This window comes from Excalfactoria chinensis, chromosome 12 (assembly GCF_039878825.1).
Source record: "Excalfactoria chinensis isolate bCotChi1 chromosome 12, bCotChi1.hap2, whole genome shotgun sequence".
In the NCBI taxonomy this organism is placed as follows: domain Eukaryota; kingdom Metazoa; phylum Chordata; class Aves; order Galliformes; family Phasianidae; genus Excalfactoria; species Excalfactoria chinensis.
Window position 1 is genome coordinate 8,735,827 of NC_092836.1, and position 22,332 is coordinate 8,758,158.

Consider the following 22,332-nt stretch of genomic DNA (forward strand, 5'->3'; position numbering starts at 1 on the left):
ACAAGACAATGTAGTCAGCACTTGGCCAAAAGAAGAGCTTTTTAAGTCACTCTGGAAAAAAATATTTATGCAGATTAAAAAAGCAAAGGAACAGAACACACAAATGCAAGTAAATCTCATACAAGCTTGTCTTACAGTCAACCCACTCACAGCCAACATAATGCTAGATGATGCTGATTGTACCTCAGTCTTTGCAGGGACTGATCCCAAAATACTCCTAAAAAAACCTTCTGGCTAAATGGTCACCAAGGCTTCAAGAAACTGAATGTACTGCACAAGCTAATACCTAGAAGGTTAAAACTGCAAGTCCTAAGCAGTATAAAGAAGAGAGGGTAAAATCAGGTAATCCATTTATATCATCTTGTAAGGGAGGAGATGAAAAGAGGCTGGTAGGATAAAAAATAAGCTTCACTCTTTCCTTGACAATAAGTGAAATAATCAATGAATAATATTCCAGAGGTAAAAAACTTAACTGGCTTTCAGGACCAAGATGTATGACACACTGAAGTATCAGTAACCAGAACCATTGAAAAATGATCATTTTCAATATACATATTAAAAGCATACAAATTGCACATATGTTTAGCCTCTCTAGGCACTCAAGTACTATGGAGACATGCATGCACCCAGACAGACACACCACAGAATCTCCCCATTTCCTCTGAGTCAACCGCTTGGAGTCACCTCCATTTACAGGACTGGGTCAGATGGAATTTGAGGGAACTTCAAGGTAACTTGCTCCCTCCCCTTAGCTTTTATTTTATTTTTTTGTCAAATAAGCTTCATATTGTATAACCAAACCAATTAGTATTGAGAAAAAAAAGAAAAAAGAGATAAATATACCATTCTATCCACCCCAAGTAAGAGGATGTGGAAAGAAAAGAGGCAACACTGCTAGGGACACCAACATTTAATTTGATGCAGTCAAATGATAAGTGACCTCACAAGAGAGCAGCCACAACCAGTTCTGCATCTTAAACGCCTCACTCTAAGGTGTCATGAATCAGTCTTATCTCTTGGAACAGGATGATACTAACTTACAGAAAGTGATGAGCCATCTGAAGCAAAAGCAAGGTTCAAGGGGTGATTCATGGGATACCCTTTAAAGCAGGCCAGCTTGTAGTGTGTGGAAAGGCTTGGGATTATTTTGACAGACACCACAGTGAGAAATTCCCCAGACAAACAATGAGAGGCACAAAATTAGAGGGTAAAAAACCCAACCAAACAACAACAACAACATAGTGTTATCACAGATGCTTCTCAGTTCCACTCACCTTCATTCTCAGAGACTTCCGTGAGCCCTCTCGAAAAGCCTGTCCCCGGTACAAGGAGAGAGAAGAAAAAAAACAATTTTATAACCTTTCCTCAAAATTAGCGCTTCAGAATGTGAGATCTTACAGAACAGATCAACTGTTAATAACAGATGGCAAGAAATACAGAAAGACCTACAGAAGAAGCAATGGACATTCGTAAAGAGATTCAGCAATGTAAATCCAGAGGAAGTTTTGTCAGCTAAGACTTTGTGTCCTGCTTTGTGTTTAGTATAAAAATCTCAAGATCAAAAGCCATGCTGTCCTGAATGAACCCACTCACCCTGACAGAAGAAAGGGTCAACAACAGAATCAAGCCAGTTTACAACATACTCTAACACTTCCCATGATTCCTGCTCCCATTCTTTTACTTAATCAGTGCTTATCAGAACAACTTCAAGGGAACCCTAAACTCGAGGAAAATCAGGTAATGCCAATAGATGATCAGAAAGAACACATACTTCCATTCCAATACAAGCAATTTAAAATTATTTGTCACCAAACCCTCACAAATGACAGTGAAGTCATCCCTCAGCAAATCTTTGTTGCTACCTACAAAGCTCTCCACACATACACCATCTCTGTCTCTGAAGAACAGTGCCAAGAAGCACTGCAGCCCAGTGTAACGTAATCTGCTAAAAATGGCCACGTTCACTTCATTTTTCATTCCATTCACAGACTGCTCTTTTGGCATAAGCAGACAAACTCCAAGAGCTACTTCCCCAAATCCAAATAGAGCAGAAGGAAAAATATGAGAGTTCAAACCTCTGAACATGAATGGACAGTGTTGGGAAATAAGGGTGGAGCTGGAATAAGGTAATTCTAAACTAACAGCCACATACTCTAGGAGGTCACAAATAAAAGGAGTCATATTATTACAACAGAAAGAGTAACTCCTCAGAGGACAAAAGCTTGTCTGTTGACAAGCTCACAATCTACTCTCAAAAGTATTCCACGTAGCATTTGATAGGAACTATCAAAGAGCAAGGTTGTCTCATTCCACATACCTTGATCTTTTTGGCCTTTGGAGCAGTGCGAGCTTTTTCTGTACTCCTCTTCCTTTTCTTCGGTTTGGTTCTGCGGACGCGGTTGACAGTCAGCGTGATGCTTGTAGGGGTGTGCTGCGTAGCTGTGTACAGCACTGTAGAGGGAGATAGTTCTTCATCCCAGCTCTCAGTTGCACTGCTGTCCCCACCTACAGAAAGGAGTGCTTCATTAGCAACCTTATAATTCATTCCGCAGAGAGCAGCTCAACCTTACTACTACTTTCATCAAGATAATTCGATAGCTCTACACAGTTCTTCCCCAAGTAAACTAAACCGTTTCAGTTTTCCCTCTCAAGCTGAGAACAGGTTCCCCAGATTTCTGATACAGAATAGCACTGATGAACACACATTTTTGTTCATAAAATAATCTGACTGCCCCAAGAACTAACTGAGGCGAGGTAGTAGTGAAGAAAATCCCAGTGGTTGGTAGGAAAAGAACGTTAGCAGGTGCTGATCACAATTAGATGATTACATCAGCCAAAAGACAAAGGTCTTGCAGAAAGAAAGCAAAAGTCACTATTATCAGAATTGCAAACTCACTTACCTGACACGTTGTCCTGCTTCCGGCGGCGGAGTCTGATCACCTTCCCCCTGCTCATTCCTCTGCCAAACGAGAATGCACAATTGAAGCTGGTTTGTAGGAGTAAAGTCACTTGAAATTCAACAGGATGTCACAAGATGCGTGCCCTCAGTGGGGCCCAGGATGATAAGAACATCGATTTAACATCCTCATCTCCACTCCTGGTGCCACCAACACTTGTCAGGCTGACAACGTAAAGGAGGAGGGTCAATACTAGGTAAAGCACTGGAAAGAACGCTCCAGTTAGCAAAAGGAAGTCCGACCCATAGCCCAAACATGAAAAGAGTCTGGCTTGAGAAGTCAGCACAAAGAGCAGTCAAGATCTGCACTGCACCAAAGCTCACCTGCACTTCTCACACTTGAGGAGGAAACCATCTTGAGAAACACTGCAGTGGCACCAAGTGGGAATTGATTCTCCTTCTGAGGAGCTCTCACTGTCCCCGGAGTTCTCCTCATCAGGTGAGTGCAAGCCGTTCAGTTCTGCGCGAGGTATAATGGTCTGGACAGGAGGAGAGGCTGGTGGCGTTGGAGGAGGAGGGGCTCCATAATTATGATCCTGAAAATGAGTATTGGCAGTACTACTTTTAATGTGAAGATATGATGTCTGGAAACTTCCCAGGTTATTACTGTTTTACACCGGTTGTTAAGTAATCTGAATTCCTCAATCTACCAAGGAGGTAAAGCTCTGAAAGAGGTGAATGGTTTTCTTCATGAATTACATTCATCAATGAATAAAAGTTCTTTAAAAGCAACTAAGCTATTTCATCATTAACTGTCCATCTGTGATGACACCTGTGGTCAAACACCAGAACGTGCTGCCCAGAGATGTCATGAAGTCTGTTAGTTGAGACATTCAAAACTCTACTGGACTCCGTTCTGGGCGATGTGCTCCAGCTGACTCTGCCTGAGCGGAGGGTGGGGGTAGGCTACATGATCTCAAAAGATCCCTTTCAACCTCAAGGATGTTATGACATCCTGCTCAATACATGTTCAAGCCATGTTTCCACTCTTTCTTACTGCTCCTTATTTTTCATAAATTATCAATATGAAAATCTGTGTAGTTTAAACAAGCACAAATAATGTACAATGAACCAAAGAGGGCACAGAATTACTGCCAGGAAAATACTTCATATTCATATACAGTCACACTTCATTCAGTTAAAAAAAAAAATCTTGTCACCTAGAATGCTAATAAAACTTGCTATAACGTACGCAAGTCTTCACAAACAATAAACACACAAATGCAAAATGTATGGTACAACTCAGCTGTAACTCAAGTGTTCCCTCACAAGGTAAGCCAAACCTTCTAAGGCTGAACAGGCAAAAGCTATGCAACAAGGAAAAAAGAGCGAAGCAGACAGTAAAGAGCTGGTTCACTGCAGAGAGAGTACTCACTGCGTAAGGCAGCCCGCGATAGCTGTGTTTCTGGGTGGCCCCATAGCCGTGGCTGGAGTACACATTCTTCTCACTGACAGCTGGACTAGCTTCCACAGACTCTGGGCTGCAGAAAGGGCCAGAAGTAAAACCCATCAATAGAACATCATTTTGAGCGCCAGTTATTCACAGCTCTTTTCTATTCACCACATGAATGAAGAAACTTCATGAAATCAAGGTGTATTATGCGCTTCACCAGGCACTGTGCGTGCCGAAGTTGTACAGGATGAACCTGCTTTCAACAGAGGGAAGCAGCTGAGTAAGGGCCACCCTGGATAACTCCTCTTACATAAAACCTGCCTCAGTCTGAGAAGTTACAAAAAAATAGTAACAATTAAGAAACACGTAAGAAGCTCTATTTCCTTATAGTTGAGGAAGTTGGGTATAGTTCAGCATTCTGAACTTGGCCAGTTTAATCTCAAAGGCACTGAATAGTATTGCCATGTTATCTCCAGAACAGCTTACTTCAAACGGCAGCTAAGCAGCTTTCCTGCATCTGCACTTGTTTCTCTCAGATATTAATCGTTAGCAGAGTCCAATGTCCCACAATGATGTCTGCATGAAACCCGCAGCTGTCCTGACTGCATCCACTGGGAGCTGAAGATACCTGCTACAAAGGGGCAACAGAATGCATGACCTGGACAGACAGCAGCCACACTCTGATCAGATACTCCCTGTTCATTCCATACAGCAAAACGGTGTGCAATGTGCTGAATAAGAAATTTGCTGCTGAGGTACAATGCACTGTTCCACCACACGGTGGTGAAAAAAACTGCTCAAAACGAAAGGTATATCCTTTGCAGAAAGCTGCAGAAGCCCTGCTAAGAGAAGGGACAGCTGCAATTCAATGCAGGGAATATTAGATAATGAGGCTATGGACAGAATACCAGCAAGGCAATGCACTACGTCTTAGGAGCTTCCTCCAAGTAGGAGATGGATATCAGCTAACCTCTGCACAGATCAGAAGCAGCAGAATACAGCAGCATATTACCAAATCATATCTGCAGCTGAAATCCTCTTAAAAAATACGGCAGGGAGCTGAGCAAGCAGGAAAGAAAAATGCAGGAAAGGAAAACTTTACCTTGGACTTCTGCCGCTCTGGTGAGATCTTGCAGGATTCTCAGCGGGTCTTATGCTGTCAGTGTGAATCAGGCAGTGCTCAGACACTAATGGCCACTGGCCACGCGTGGGGGAGCGTTTAGGCACCACCCAAGAACACTAACCCCTGTGCCCTTTGGACTTCCTATTAGCTCTTGAAATCTCTGCAGTACCGAGTCCGCCCCACCCTGCCACCACAGCCGGTACACGCTCTAACGCACTGACTTCCCGGGCTGCTGGCTTATTCTGGAGTCAGGTGGATCTGTCTTTTCAGTAGTAAGGAACAGTGATTTATTGAACTGCAGAAACGAGAAGGCCTTTAGCCTATGTAAACCCTGCTTCCGCAGCTCTGGATTTAGATGCATGACACCATAAAGTGGGTTGGTTTTTAACACAGCTACTCTCAGCTACATAGTCAAAAGCTGAAGATACAGGTTGCGATATCCCCAAGGAGAGACAGCTCTTAATAAAAGGCAGCACATAGGACTTAGCACATCATCAAGCCTTGCTGCATCTTCACAACCAGGGTCAAGATCTCTAGACTGTTATGGATTTAAAATCATTCACGACTTCATCACACTTTCAGCTGAAATACTCGAAGGAAAAGAGTCCAAGCAGCAGGTCTGCACTCTGCCCAAGTCACTCATACTGCTAACTGCAGCCAGCCTGGAATACCAGCGGCGCTGCCACAGTCATTAGCAATAAAACTTCATGGCTGTTGGTGCAACCGTGTCCAGGGGCAACAACGCTGAGGCCCTTGTTCCCTCATCAGCAATCCACTAAAGAGCTTCAACAATTTCCAATATGCAGAAGTACTCCACAGCCTTACCCTCTGAGATCACCCAACACAAACATCTTTCAGCACTTTCACCTCCCCTCTGCATCAGAGGCTAGAGGGGGATGCTAAACCTCAGCCTTAAGAGAGGACCAGCTTATTTTCCTTTTGCCTTCCCATTTACTTCACAGTGCACATCTGAGAAACTCCGTGTAAGAGACAAGAAGCTCAAGTAGCACAGATATTATGCATTGAATTTGTAGAATTTCAAAAGAGAAGCAGAAGACGGCCTTAGCTTTGAGCAGACTCAGCAAGGGACACTTCAGCAGTAAAGCAGCAACGAATGCAGAGCCAGGAGAATAAAGTCCTGACATCACCAGTTTTCAGAAAACAGAGAAAGCAGTCAACTCAGAAATCTTCAAAAGCCTTTTTCAGAGCACTCCAGCCCAGCCTCAAGTTGGACCTGCAAATTCTTTACAACCAGTGGGAAAGACGTCTTGCAGAAGGTTTACAGACAGTCTTTTTGATATTTAAATATTACAAGGGACACACATAGGTATGCCCCACTCAGTTCTGAAAGCAAACACATAGCACACCAGTGAAATATTTAGCACTCTCTCCTACTTTAAAATGCCTAGATGTTGAGTCTTTAAACTGGTGTGGGAGATGCACGGTGACAAGCAGCACTGAATATTAAGTCTTGAAAAGTGAAGGATTAGATATCAGCTCTAGACGAACAACTTAATACATGCTCGACTCCTCATCTGGAACAGTCTGCAAAAATACAGACTCTATGGTGGAATGCAGGATCACAAAGAATGCCTACAAATGGGGCCAGTGCCAAGATACATGAGAAAGAGCATTAGCAGTCTCACAGTGAGTGCAACTGTGTACTCAGACTCCACGTAGTTAAAACAGGACAGGATAGAAGGGCAAAATAATTATTCATACCCTAGTCCACTGCTCTTACAGCTCAAAATTAATAGAAACAGGAGCACTCTGTTCTACAGTGATCAATCTGACATGCAGGTATTTGCACAGCAGGTACCTGTAATTAATACACGGGAGAAACAGATCTTCAAAAAGCCTTTAAAAAATGCCACAGAAAAATAGATGCTACAGTCCATACTTCAAAGAAAGATGCAGGAAAACAGGAGGCAGAAGCACACAGAAATAACATGGGCCCTTCCTCTTGTCCCCAACAAAAACAGTGCTCATGTGAATTGACACCATTCTATGACAAGGACTTTAAGAAACAATCACAGTAAAGTATTTTCAGGATTTGAAACGTCCCTGACTCCTATAAAGGCAGAATCCTGTAATGGGGACCCTCAAGGACTATCCACTAAGCTGCACTTCTTGGAATGAGCTCAGTGATAGAAACAGCACACAGGAAGGTGTCCACCCAGGCTGATGCTGCTACACATCTCCAGTCAAGCTCCATGCTGCTACAGAAACCAGTCATGTAAGCACTGGTGCTGCACATGAGCTAGAAGAGAAGCTCAACATACTGACCTCTCATAAAACAGCTTTTGAAAAGGAGCTGGCCTATACATTGCCAACATCAAGTATGGGTACAGCAAATGCACTACAGCCTGTACTTGCATGTAGACTAGCAGAGCAGATACAAAAAGCAGGGGCGAGTGCCTCATGCTCTCAGAACCCTCCTTATGCTCATGCCATGGGGCAAATGCACCAACTTCCACAGTACCACCTGTGTCACACATTTAGAGTCCATCCCGGCATTCACCTCTCACGCAGCCCGCAGTCACCCTCCCCTGCTCCTCGCGGGTAACACTCACTCCGATCCTGCAGCCATGTCGGAGTAGGACGTATCTGGTGTGGTGACTCCCAGAGGGATTGCAATGCTCATGACGCCCGTCGGGGATCACGGAGTCCAGAGGGCAGCGACTGGCCGCTCCGAGGGCGGAGAGGAGCCGCAGAGCCTCGGCCAACACGTCACGGACATGGGGAAACCTAGTGGGGAGAAACAAAGCATTGCACCTCCATTACAGGCACCAGGTCACCCCGCAGGAAGAGATGCCGCGCATTCTATTGCCTTTCACTTCTGTCTTCAAAGGCAGCCCACTTCTCTCATCACTGGGTTACATTTTCCTTTTTCACACACATTCCTAGGAGAAATCTCTTCCTGATATCATGGCAGGCATGCAGTGAGCTTCAGACACGGCGTGTAACAATATCTAAGCGGCAATTCCCTGTTATGCCCCAAAGCAATGATCTCCCACAGAGGTGAGGAGATGAACAAACAGAGCAGGACAAGCTCAGAGGCAGCTCAAACCTGGGACAGACGGGCGTCCTTGAGTCTTGAGGAAAGAAAGGACAAAAAGGCCCTTTCAGGAGTGCCTCATCCTTTCTTGTGCTCGTGACACAACTGTGATTTCTGCACTGACACCAGAGAAGAAGCTGCTGCTGAAATGCCCAACTCTTGCTTCAATCCAGGGTCACACAAAACTGACTAAACGTTAAGAAAAAGCTCCGGGTTTCACAGTGTTCTTCCCTTTGACAGGACACAGAACCTCTTTTTAAAATCTTTTCAATACTCGCACAGGTTTCTTTACCCTGTTGATCCCACAACCTTTGCCGTGACCATCCCCAGCTGGCAGCAGCCCAAGATGCAACCAGGACAAATTCCAGCCCCTGCCTACTTGTGACTCAGCAGGACCAAAGGGTTTCAGGTGCAGCCTCTGGACTCAAGATTCACAGGACGCTGTGCCACTCTAGAGGTAAGTGGGATGAGTTCTGGGTCATGTTGCATTGGAAACCCTCCCTCCAACAAACAACATGCAGTTTCTGTGCAACAGTAACTCCCACTTTTGGGAAAGAGAGGATTGGAGAAACACAAAATACCAAACAAAAAGGTTAGACGAGGCGAATTCCAGTTCAATTGCTTTTGTGTTGACCCAGCAGTGCTTGCCCAACAATCACCAGCACTCAGATCTTGCTGTTTGCTGCTGTTGCTTTCTGTGTACTTTCAACTCTGACAATATAACATTCAAAATGAACTGCTGAGACAAATCTCAAGTGCTGTCCAAGACCACACCACCTTCAGGCTAGATTACAGTGTGGTCTTCATGAAACTTGCTCTGGTAACACCCAAAACATCAGTCTGCACAGAAAACAGGCTGAGATCAAAACATTCACCCACCACACTGGTTGGTTTCCTGTACATGCATCATCAAACTCCTCCCGACCACGCTACCCTAAAACACACACACACAGAAAGCAGTATGTTATTCCCAGCACCTAAAGTTTTCCTAAAGTTCCACATATCTTAATGTAAATGTGGTGAACTTCAGATAACAGCACAAACCTATCTCCTGTGTGATACAACGCTTCTCAAAATCAAATGAAAACAGCAATTTTGATGGCTTAATAGGTATATAACACTTAACTGGTTTAGAAAACACATTAAAGACATATTTTTCCCATGCTACAGTCCTACCTCCTTAACAAGTCATACCAGCATGAGCACACCTGGTCCTCCCCAACGTCATCACAACAGCATTCACCTGCATTGCTGCCACAGCTCTGCGGTCCCAGATTCCCACCTGGCAGAGGTCACACTCCAAAGGACTCACCATCTTCGTGCCAAAATCACAAACAACTGCCTTGGCTAAATGTAAATCTATGCTATTCCATTATTTCAGGTAACATTCTGTATCGACAGAAAGGGCTGCAATAAATCTGAGCCGGCCAAGCGAAGGTTAGGTAACACCTGCTTTAACAGTAAATTTAATTTTCCAAACTGTTTAGGATGCAGCAGCAGCATTGCATTGGCTCACTTCCACAAGCACTGCCCTCCATGTTACAAATCAAACAGACACAGAAAATTTACTGCTGGAAACTTTTCTCATTAGTGGTGCTGCTGAAAGCCTGTTGTTGAAAAATCTATGGTCGCCTAACGTGAACGTTAAGTGATTCAGTTACCATGTTAAGGAGGTCTTCTTTCCAAACATGGCGTCACCCAGTGACACCCAAGCAGGAAAGCAGTCTGCCTGAATCCCAGCAGGCACCGCCTGTTCTTCCCAGCACGCTGACAAACCTCATGTCAAGGGCAGATAGTCACAGAAGGGCAAACACCTTCAGTGCAAGCAGAACCAGATCAAGGCTTTTTGCCAGTTTAAGACATTTAGCTCAAAAAAAAACCACATCAAGTTCCCAGAAGTTCAGACATGCTGTTCCATAGACACCTACACAGAGGCAGAACAGATAGAACTGTACGTCATTTAACTCATTTGTTCTGCTTTACCTGAATTGTGCCTCAGTCTACCAAAGCAAAAGCTTAGCTCTGCTCTGAAAACTAGCTGGATTCACTGAGCAGGGAGGGAAAATGATGCCTCAAAAAAGCAAAAGCAAAAGCAGTGACAGGAGCATTTACCATTATTGGAGTACCATGCATCACCTGAGCGCTGCCTGACAGGGGGAGGCCGCAACCCATCCATCCTGCAAGGTCTGACTGGACTCAGTCCTTGCATGTAATGATCAAAGTAAGGGGAAGCACAAGTGTTCATGACTAGTTATGTGAATATACACCAGGATAACCAGATCACCAGGAAATTCGGCACAACGGTTACAGATTTATCATCATTTTCTTAAGACTCTCTTCTCTTACATTTTGCTATCAATATGCCAAAAGAAATGCTCCAATGCTTAAGTTTGTTTCAGACTTCAGCCTATTCTTTGGGATCCAGAGAACCACGATAAAGCACCAACAAGCACCAAATACTTAAGAATTGTTAGATATGTCAAAATGCAATAACCCAGGGAGGCTGGAGCCCGCTTGCCGTGCTGCAGAAGACCAGGAGTCAAGGGGAAAGGTGAGACTTCAGCTCACAGGTGACTCCCAACAGCATTTAGAATCCACAGGCTAACACATCAGTCAGGCTGTTCCACAGAAGATAAGAAATCATACTGAGAATTCCCATCACACTTAAAGCAGCTTCCAATGCTTCCGTCAGCCATCTCAACATGTATCTACAAATACATCTACTTAGCTAAAGTCAGTGTGATAAAGCAGTTCAGCTCAGGCCACGTCAGCCACGTTTAAAACTGAGGTACGAGCAAGCTAAACTGATTTTGATAAAACTCAATAAGAAGCTGGAAACTAAAAATATTTTTACTTAAATCATTTAAACCAGGTTTAAGATAATGTATGGCAATTCTCACCCATCCATGGGATTCCATCAGTTTATCTCACTCAGAAAACATTGGTTTTAGTTAACCTCATCTGCAAACTACACCCCAAGGGACTGCTGATGATGACAGTGAGCAACTGAAAGGAATTAAACCATCAAAGAAATGATGAAATGCACGGTCAAGTGCTCCCAGCAGCTGACCTGGGAGCAGGGAGATTCCTCAGGAAAGCAGAAGGAATAACCTCAAAACCTTGTTGCTGAAGCAGCAGTCCAGAAGTTGTGCAAAACTTCTTTGTTCTGCAGACAAAGAAAAAATAGTTTGTGCTTTTTGTTTGGAATCATTGATGGCTTCGAGTTATAAGAAATAGAAGAAAAATGTAATAAGAGAGAAAGGGACAGTAAGCAAGACTTCGCTTCCAGAAACACCTTCTGCACAACAAGCCAACCACATTCCTTACAGACTGGGTTTGGGTTTTCATAGAACACCTCCCTGCCATCATGAAACCTTACTGGGAAGTTTAATTTCTATTGATTTGAAAGTAGTCAAAGAGTCACACAGGAGGATAATTCTATTAACAAATGTGTACCAAATTAGAAAGGGGGAAGCAAATTACAGAGTAGGAGCAAACTGCGGTAGACCACACAACGTAAAGGGGGATTTACACAACGAGATGGCAGGCAGACACCAGGCACCTGCCTGAGCCCCACACTGATGGGCACAGACATGGCTGCCTTTGCACAGAGGTGATGTTCTAAAAGAGTAACAACCTCAAGACAGAGGAAAAAGGGCCATCACAGCAGGGAACTTGATAGCAAAGTCCTCCTGACTTTAAGGGCTGTAAAATGAGTGTCTTAAGGAAACTTCACCAGACAATGTGTTGGAAATCTAGCAGCCTCCATGAAACGCTCGAACCTCCAATATGTTATCATCAAAATAAAGCTGAAAGAATATTAAGTGCGTGGTAACAGCAGACAAGTTTACAAAAACCTCAAGAGGCAGCAGGAATATTTCACTGCCTATTCCTGTGATTAAAACAGCGGATAACATTGCCTGTACCCCACGATATACCAAGTCATCACTGAAGAGGACAAACTCTTCAAATCCCAAAGTGTTTAAGATGGTATTTTCAAAAACAAATTCAAGACAAACCCCTGAAAATACTTTTATGTTCTATTCTTTCCTTAAAGATAACAGCAACACATGATGAAAGGTGAGTTATACATAAAACCCTCACAGATATTATACGAAAAACGGGGGGAAAAAAAAGTCTCTTTCAGTTCCACAAGTATCTGATTTGGGCCAGCATCAGGGGAAGAACACCACGGCAAGAGGAACACGGCCTAATTGCTGTGCTGGTTTTGCAGTCTGAGGTTGTGCTCACTCTTCCCACAGGGTAAAGCAGAACAGGAGAACGTCTGTATGTCACAAAAACATAACAAAACGCAAACAGAACGGATCAGAACTGATATTTTGCATGTAAGGCCTTGACAAGTAACCTCCAGTGAATCCAGCTGTGGCAGTGACTACTGTGACTGCATCCTCTAAGCCTTTGCCAAAACGGCTGGCAGGAAGGAAATGCTGCCATGTCTCATTGAGCACCACTGGCGCCAAGAACTCCCCCAAGGGGAGTAAGAGCAGAAGCAGGTAAAATATGGTGATAAGGGCAATAAATTCCTGCAACAGGGCAGCGCAGGCAACTAGGAATGGTGATACTGGAAAGCCCCACAGCTGCCTGCCACACCTTGTCCATACAAGTCCTACACTTTAAGAGTGAACTTTCAAGGCCGGCCTATGACAGAAAAAGGCTATGGCTAAAATAAGGTTAATTTAAATAACGTAAGTGACTCCGGTTTAACTGTAGCAGGCCAGAAGGTTTCTTTGTTTCAGATTTTGTTGCTTGAGAATGTAATAGCAAGCACGTGAATGATTCAGTGGGGTAAGCAGACAAACTTTCCTAAGCAGCCCTAAATTAAAAAGGCTGTTGGACCCCAGTGCAGATAAAGAGCTGCAGACCTTGAAATTGTGTTATGAAGGGATTTGAGAGAAAATCTTATACCACACGCAAGGTCAGAGGGAAAGAGAGCAATAAAGGGCAATAACTAGGATCGAGTCCAAGCTGAGGGAATTACAGTTCCCACGAGAATCCGGCCGGTCCCCGCAGCCACGGGAAGTCGCTGAATATAGGAGGAGGATCAGCAGAATTTACTGGCAGGCAGCAGAGGCCAGAAGCTGCAACCAGTGGTGGGCTGACCACAAACGAGTTGCCAAGGAGTAGGATTGCAGCCTCCCGTCCTAGAATTGGAAAAGATTCCCCCATAATCCCACTAAATGCTCTCTGCTTCACGAGTCTGGCTGTACGTCCTTTATACATCTATTTAAGGCCGCCACGTGATGCCGGCTGCCTGCCTGGCCACTCCCTGCCAGGCTGAACAAAACGGCTCCAGAGCAGCCCGCAGCCGGGCTCGGCGCAGACGTTGCATCAGCCAGGTGTGCAGGAAGCTGGGGGATAAAGCGACAATTTACTGTGGGGTTCCCAGAGCCAGGCAGCTTCAGGAATGCCGTGGAAAGGACGACAGGAAGGAGCGCGGCGCTTCGCACACAGAACAAGCTTCATCGCCTTCAGAAAGCCTTTGTGCTGGGGCTCCGGGCCTGGCCTTTCTCCCAGAGATGATGCAACACTGAGGAACAGGGGCTGCGCCAGAGCAAACTATTCACAGCAAAGCAGATGGCAGCGCGGTCTGAGGATCCCAGCGCTGAGCCTCGGCCTGCCTGCAGTCCCCGGGAATCCTCCATTTCGCAGCGTCACCTCTCACTCCTGTTGTGGTTTCAGGCAGGAAATAGGACACTACGATATCCAGAAAGGTGTAAAAGGGTGTCTTAAGGACCTGCAAAATCAGTTTGTTCTACAAACTGGAGGAAGAGGCAAGGGAGAAGCTGAACTCCCAGACTCAGCAGACAGGCACCGCACAGCACCATGGCTGCAGCACACAGACCCCAAGGAGCCCCTGCACAGTCCTGGTTAACTCCACTCTCCATTACAAGTCCAAATCTGAGCCTCCTCCCTCCCAATCCCATCACCTCTCCATAATCAGGGAGTTTCATTCAGTCATAGAACAGTTTCACTGGAGGGGATCTTATAGCTCCAACCCCTGCCGTGGGCTGGCTGCCCCTCCAGCTCAGGCTGCCCAGAGCCATATCCATGGCCTTGAGCACCCCCAGCGACGGGCACCCACAGCTCTGGGCAGCCGTGCCACTGCCTCACCGCCCTCTGAGTGCAGGATTTCTTCCTAACATCTAACCTAAACCTCCCCTTTTAGTTCAAAGCCATTCCTCCTTGTCCTGTCCCTCCGTGTCCCTGTAAGAAGCCGGTTCCCCTCCCTCCTGTATGCTCCTTTCGGGTGCTGGAAGGCCACAATGAGGTCTCCCCGCGGCCTTCTGCTCTCCCAGCTGCAGAAGCCCAGCTCCCTCAGCCTGCCTTCAGAGCAGAGGAGCTCCAGCCCTCTGAGCAGCTCCATGGCCCTCCTCCGGACCTGCAGCATTGCACCTGGCCCTGAGATCATGCAAATATGTTTTTCCCCCAAACTGGAAGGAAGTTATTCGAGGCTTATGTAACGCTCGTTTGCCGCGCTCTAACAAACAGCAATTTGTCTAACGTGCTTTGAGTGGGAAACTTGGCCATGGGAAGATTGGCAGCCTGTGCTACACACAGAGAGACGGTCAAATCCAGTTGGTAATTAAGCTACGTAATCACTGAGACACACTAAAACCCAGTGAATTTCACACAGTAAGGAGCTCAGGAGAGATTTCCACAATCTTCCAGCGCTGGGGCCCACATCATGCCTCTGTCAGGGAGGTCTCAGTAGGAAACCTGGCTGCTGTCCTTCCAAGCCTGGAACCCAGAGGCACTCCAGGATCAGCCAGGAGCTTTTGCTTCCCCCCCTCCCCCCTCCAATGTAAATCTCACACATTTCTTGCAGGACAACTTTAAACAGCCCCGGACATATTGGTGAGCAGACAGAGCCAGTCATAGAATCATAGAAATATTATGGTTAGAAAAGACTACTGAGACAATCCAGTCCATGAGCCCTAAATCACACCCCTCAGTGCCACATCTCCACATTTCTTGAACACCTCCAGGAACGGTCACCATCCCCCCCCCACCCCAGGCAGCTGTGCCAGTGCCTCACCACTCTCATTAAGAACAATTTTTTTCTTAACATCCAAGCTGAACCTGCTCAGAACTGCAGAGATGAAGAGTGTGATTGTTATTTAGAAAGCTCCCAACACCTCTTCCAAAGTGCCAGCTAGAAATGCAAAGCTCAGCAGTAGCATGCCTCCAGCCTCGGTCACTTCTTCAATTTGCTTAGGTTTTGTTAATGGGATGAGAAGTAGATAATCGAGTTGAATGCATCTTCAAGCTAAACGTACATGTCCAGAAATCAGCAGACACGACCTGCAACTTGTGACTAAATAAAGAGCTACTCAGAACAGTTTCAGTTTTGCTGGCTTGCTGAAAAATTAGTAATTTCTTCCTCTGAAAAGAGCTTCTGAGCACACAGCACTGCAAGCCACCACATGAAGTACAGGTGGGTGGTAACGCAGGAGGGCTCAAAACAAGCAGCTGCCAAAGTGCTACTTTGTAGGGCTCGTGCGGAAGCGACGCTGAGGAAATGGTTCTGTAACACATCCATAATGAAATTCTACCTGCCACCACGACCACTGGATTTTTGAATGCTGGATTATGAGAAGTATAACGAGAACATCTTAACGACTTATGCAATTACAACTGCACAGAAGTATGTGCAGCCACGTGGTGAAACATGAGAGTTGCTCACACCGGAGGAGAGGCCCAGAGCCCTCCTGCAGGCAAAGGGACTCAGTGCCTCCATCGGCCTCCCAGTGACAGGGAAAAGGGCCGATGACACAGCAGGAAGTTGGGGAAGGGCAGATTTCTTCCCTGCCAATCCTTTACAATCTCCTTTGTGCAGGGCACTTTCTGCAAGAAGCTTCAGCAGGTTGGGACAGACAGGGCTGTCTGGACAAGGTAAGCAGCAAGGGCTGCTGTGCTGGATTGCGGAGCTGGAGGCCTTTGCTTTGCACTGCGCAGTGCCCCAACACGTTCCTGCAGTTTGCTATCTCTTTAGCCTTAAGCAAGAGAACTCGCAGTTGCTAGACAACCTCCTTCCCAGCTACAAAACAGCTCCATTTCTATGACAAATCGATAGGCTCAACGTGCAAGAAGCTACAGGGTTTTGAGCTGCCTTCTTCCCCAGGACACAGGAGTGCTTCCTGCTCTGAGTGCACAGCAGCAGAGAGGAAGCAGGCTGAGCAGCTCCTGGGCAGGACCTGAAGCAGAGGAGAGGCAGGAATGCAGCCATGCCAGAGAGGAGAGAGCCCTGCACCGCCTCTGCACGTCAAGCTGGCTGGGAGAGCTCAGCATGCATCACACAGCAGGTTTGGAGAGCTGGGAAGGACCTGCAAGGGAATTTTAGAGCCCTACACATCTGCAAAGGCACCCAGGGCAAGGTAATCTATGAAAACATAGAAACTCAGCCGTCAAGGGAGTGGCAGAATGGACAAACACATAAAAAGCACAAGTGTGATGCAGAGCCATCACCCAACTGAGTCACCCATTTCCCAGGTGAATGTACAAAGTGAGGGAGGCGCAGGACTGCTGAAGGAATCTCATTTGAATAGCACGAAAAAACAGCAAACAAGTGCCATTAGAACACTGCTTTTGATGGCTATTTAATACCGTTTCAAACACTAATAAACCGCCCGACTACATCACGCTAACCTGAGACAGAGAATATCCTCCATTAAGAACGAACCTACCACGACAGCCTGCTCGCTGTGCCTCTCAGAGGAGCTGTAATCATGTTATCGTTGTGCCATTTATTTTTTATTTTTTCAAACGTTGCTTCTAAAAAAGGATGAAAAAGATTTAGACTTCTGCTGTGGTCAACTGGAATTCAGAAACGTTCATCTGAACACTGTGAGTGCACACAGTTACATCAGTGCTTCTCTGTAGAGGATTTCAGAAAGCCTTAATCATATCTTAAACATCTGAAGCAACGCAGTATGGGAAAGAACTGAGTTCCAAAGATGCAAGCCACAAAGCATTAAGTTTCAGAGCTCCCTTCACATGTTGTGTGTCTTATGCAAGGCAGTGTGCTAGCACCAGGTTAACTATTTCTCCTCTAAATTAATCTTTACTTCATGACCTTGCTGCTGACTGAACAACTGAACTTGCTCCAACTTTAAAGACCTTAAATACCATTGTGAAGAAAGGACTGTTAAAGTTTTTTAGACTTTTTTTTTTAGCACACAATATATTTCTTCCAGAGAGAGACAAGCTGGACCTATTTTAAAAGGCTAAAATGAATGCTTGCTCCCTTCACTCCCCCCGTGAACTGTGCCAATGTTTAATTATTGTCATCGCTGAGAAACTGTATTTCAAGACTGAATTTGTCCAATCTCTGTTGATATTGCTAGGCCTTTGTCAGCAAATCTCACAAGTCCTTTTAGAGAACGATCAAGTCCTCTCCCAATTGTCTTTTCAATGAGCTGAGTAAGTTGAGCTCCTTTAAGCCTCACATCATGAGGCTTATTTTCCAGTCCCTGGATCGTTTCTGCAGCTGTCCTTTGAATTCTCTCCAAATACACTGGCATTCTTCTTGAAGCATGGAAACCAAAATTCAGTTCTATCGGTATCAGCCTAAACGTTACTGTTTGTAAGATTACTTATTTGTTTTTCCTTGACATTCCTCTCTCCGTTGTTTTTCTATTTCTTCTCATTTTTATTTTTTTTTTTAATGTGCCTGAGAATCACATTAACCCTTCCAACAAAACACTGACCCAAGCAGCACACAGAGGCAGTTAGCTGAGGTGACCTTAAGGCCCCTTGAAGCTACTGCTTTCCAAAACACCATTTCACAATGCATGGCTGGGTTTCCAGTTTTGCTAACAAACGCACCACCTTGTAACTGGGTGGGATCAGGCATTTCGTTGAAAGGTGGCAAAAACAATTCAGAGCTCCTAATGATACTTCATTAACCTCCTCGTGTGTCTTACGCAAGCTTTATCAAATATTTTATGCTATCCAGATAAAAAGATACTAAAGAGCAGTAAATTAAAAGCTGATTTCATCTCCCAGCCTTCTCTCCAGCTAGGTGTGTCCTCTCAAAGTTACAATCCCAGATATTTTAGATCTCTACTGTTATGCAGTTTCTCCAGCACAACCACATCTAGTCGCAGCGCATCCCCCCCTCACAGCAGCCATGTCCCCGCTGTCACACCTGCTCTGGCTTCTCCCCCCCTGCCACACATCACACTGGTTGGAAGGGACCACTGGAAGTGAGCAGCCTGAAACCCCCTTCTCTCCCAAAAGCAGAGCCAATTTGGATCAAGTTGCTCAGACCTTTGCCCATTTCTTCTCCAGGGCCACTAGTGTTTGTGCAACTATGCATTTTAAGGCCAAAAATAACCTTCCGATGATCTGACTTTCCACCTAACAAAGACTGGAAAATCTCACCTAGTCGCTTTTATTCTTGGCGTCACAGCTTACAAATGAACTGTGTTTGTCGAACAGGGCCTGAAAAACAGCACACGGATTTACCACAATTCTTTGGGGGAAGTTTAAAACCATGCAACAGACTGCATGCAGCCTACAGATCCCAAGGCAGCATCAGCCCAAGTCATTAAGTCTTCACAGCATGCAGAGTACATGTGTAGCTTTTTCAGGGGGAGGGGGAGGGGGGAAAAGTGTAAAGCCTTTTTTAAACTAAAACTACACTGAACACATTCTCAGAAGCCTTTGGAGAATGCTTCAAACAACCCCAAGCAGCTCCAGCTCTAACTACTCCTCTGAAGGAGCCTGCTTCTGCCCAGCATAAAGAGATGTTGGCTGAAGGTGTTAGCTTTCCCACAGCTTCATAAAACATGTATTAACAGCCAATGCACTGACGTAATTTTGATTGTTCTCTTTCACATTCACAGTGCTGAGACTTATCAGCACCTATCTTTATCGGTACTTTTATTTGCCAACACACAGCATCTGTTTTCTTGAGTGCTCAGACCAGGATGTCCATCAGCCCTTCACCAGCACAGAACACCTTCCAGCCCCAACAGGGCAGTTAACACAGAGCTCACCCATTCCTGCCTCTGTCACTAACAAGAACCTACATTTCCTTTCCCCTCAAAAAAAACCACAGTTACATACAAAGGATTAATGCAGACATACACTTATCCATATGAAAAAACAACACATCAAGCAAAAAATAAGTCACAATGGTCAAGCTGTACCCCTTTCCTTAAAGAACAGCAATATGAAATCAAAGCAACTACAGTCAGAGCTGTGTTTAATATTACAGCATGAACTACCACACTGAAATTAGAGATCTTAGCCAAGATCCTGCAGTCTTCTCACCTTACATTCTTCCCTAAGCACCAATTTTTGGCCCTGACCAAGAGGAACAAAACCTCATGTCTGACTCAGGAGTCGCTCTTGTTCTTGCATTACGTTCTCTGCTCTCACTCCTGTCTGGGATTCTCAGTGCTGTACTCTCTGCCAACAGTAAGGAACCTCTTTAAACCTGGAAAAAAATCCCATCACGTGAGTAAATGAGGCTTGACAGAATGATGGATGCTGCAGGTTCACGAGTATGAAGGCGCTCCTAAGATGGGTTGCGCCTCTTACAGCTTCACAGAAGCGTAAAAGATGCTGGTTTGCCGCATTCAGGAGGGAGATGCTCAGCTATTTAGATTGGATGCATTCTGTACAGGATTGAAGATGAGTAACTCGCAGCTGGACAAATTCTGTTCTAGAAGAAAGCTGTGTTCTCTTCCCTGTACCTTCAACACCAGCATCTCCTGCATCTTTTCTCTGCTCCTTTTCAAGCACAATTGAAAAAAAAAAAAAAAAACACAAAAACAACACACAAAAAACCAACAGCCAGAGAATTCAGGCCAACAAGCTGTAACCAAGAGGAATTTCACATGCAGCAGTCACCTTAGGGCTAATTTAATTTGTCATTATGGAAAAACACAACTGTCAAGACCTCAGCAGGGTAACGGTTGGATAGGAGAATGAGCTCAGCAAAGGAGGAACACAGCACAAAGTTATCTGCCCAAATAACGCAGAAGCATCCACAAACAGCCAAAGATGCTCTGAAGGCCCCTTCACATCGTTTATCAATCCTGACAGCTACAAATCATTACCAACATTGCTCTCGAGTTGAACTATCTTGTAGCATTACCATGCTGGTGAAAGCAAGCAGGAAAAACACCATGGCTCATATTACAAGGCTTCCCCAGCAACAATTCAGACGATTTTCTCACCTGTGTCCACTACACAATGCACTCCCACCACAGCTATTAACATCAGTGCTGCTCTGCTGCACTGCTGAAAGACATGAAAGGGACGTGCGGAACCTGCAGAGCACCAACATGGAGGTGTTGGAGGCCAGGCTGCATGGGGCCCAGGGCAGCCTGAGCTCCTGGCTGGCAGCCCTGCCCACAGCACAGGGTTGGAGCTTCATGATCTTTAAGGTCCCTCCCAGAAGCTAAGCTGGTCTATGATTCTGTGAACCTGGCATGGGTGAGACGACTGCCCCACTGCCTGCCACAGCCACATCACTTGTTTGCTCTCAGCCCTCACAGGCTGATGAACATCCAGGAGAAGAGGCACCATCCCAACAAGCAGCGATCAGCAGTTTAACTGCAGAGATTTTAACCTAAGCTGAATTATACCTTCTGAACGCTAACACAACTCCAGAGCAATTCCCATTGTTCAAGAGACCAATTTTTACTTTTTAAACCCACAAGCTATTTCAGTAAAAACCATCTTTCCTAACAACCCAGGTAATTTTGTTTTACAGAGCACAGAAAAGTTTCCATCATGTTTCAAATATGTGTCAAGGCCGTTTATTTCCTCCCTCACAACCTTCTCTGCAAGTAAAACTGAAAGCAGCATCAGAATTCCTTCAAAATGTTGCCCCAACACAGTGACTCTCGTGGGAGCAGCCTGCTTTGCTATCACTCACAGAAAGTAGGGAAGCCTTAAACTCTGACACTACAAGCGCAACAAAGAAGCTACAAATTTTGCTCACAACTGTTTGTTCTGAAATCAGCCCCATCCGTCTCCTCTGGGCAATACTACAGAAAAGGGATGTTCAGTCCTTCAAGCAAAAGGATCGCTGTTGTATTTCCACGCAGCTCTGTGAGAACCAGAGGAGCAGTGCCAACACCTGGCCCAGCCATTCTGTTCCTCCTGCTCCTGCCATGCACCCTTCCCCAGCTGCAATTCGCTGCATTTCTGCTGACCGCAGATCCAAGCTAACAGTCCCAACCTCCAACAAGGGAAGAGCGAACTGGTGACAGCAGATTTCAATGCACACTCTTCTCTCAGATTTTCACTAAGGACATTCTGAACCTGCAACGACTGAAGAGACCCTGCCAAATGACAGACTTGTGTCACCGCACGCAAGCTCTCTGCACCCACCTCATAGCCCTCCGACCCAGGCTGCGCTCTGTCTCTTGGCAGCCAAGCCAGACAAGCAGCAGGCACCGTTCTTCTGACAGCACAGACAAAATCGGTGTGCGCAAGGGCTGCTGCCAGCTTGGGATTCCGGCCCAGGAACGTCTCACCGCAGAGCAGCCTCCCTGCACAGAGCCCCACTGGGAGCACAAGGCATCTCCTTCATGTCTGACCTACACCAGGGCTGCTCTGACTTCCGCACAGACCCTCCTGCTGACAAAACTTGACAAACAGGGGCAGGTTTGGGAATGGTGCACCCCCAAACATAACAGTCTGCTGCTTGATCAAACTTCCCACCTTCTTCACTTAATGTATGTTCTTTGATTTGGGGTTATTTGCGCAGGTCTTCATGAAATAAAGGATAACCCTTAACAATAACTCTTGTAACATGAGTT

At 45.6% G+C, this 22,332-nt stretch overlaps 1 protein-coding gene across 1 annotated transcript in view; it reads right to left on the bottom strand.

Annotated features, from left to right (window-relative positions):
* Nucleotides 1–22,332, bottom strand: part of SETD5 (SET domain containing 5) — a 60,801-nt gene that overhangs the window by 30,965 nt on the left and 7,504 nt on the right. The window contains exons 2-7 of the mRNA XM_072347432.1: nt 8,046–8,220; nt 4,332–4,437; nt 3,281–3,492; nt 2,901–2,959; nt 2,318–2,505; nt 1,275–1,313 (exon numbers count right to left, since the gene is read on the bottom strand). Of these exons, the coding sequence (XP_072203533.1) occupies nt 1,275–1,313; nt 2,318–2,505; nt 2,901–2,959; nt 3,281–3,492; nt 4,332–4,437; nt 8,046–8,116 (675 nt within the window). The 5' untranslated portion in view covers nt 8,117–8,220. The remainder of the gene's footprint in view (nt 1–1,274; nt 1,314–2,317; nt 2,506–2,900; nt 2,960–3,280; nt 3,493–4,331; nt 4,438–8,045; nt 8,221–22,332) is intronic.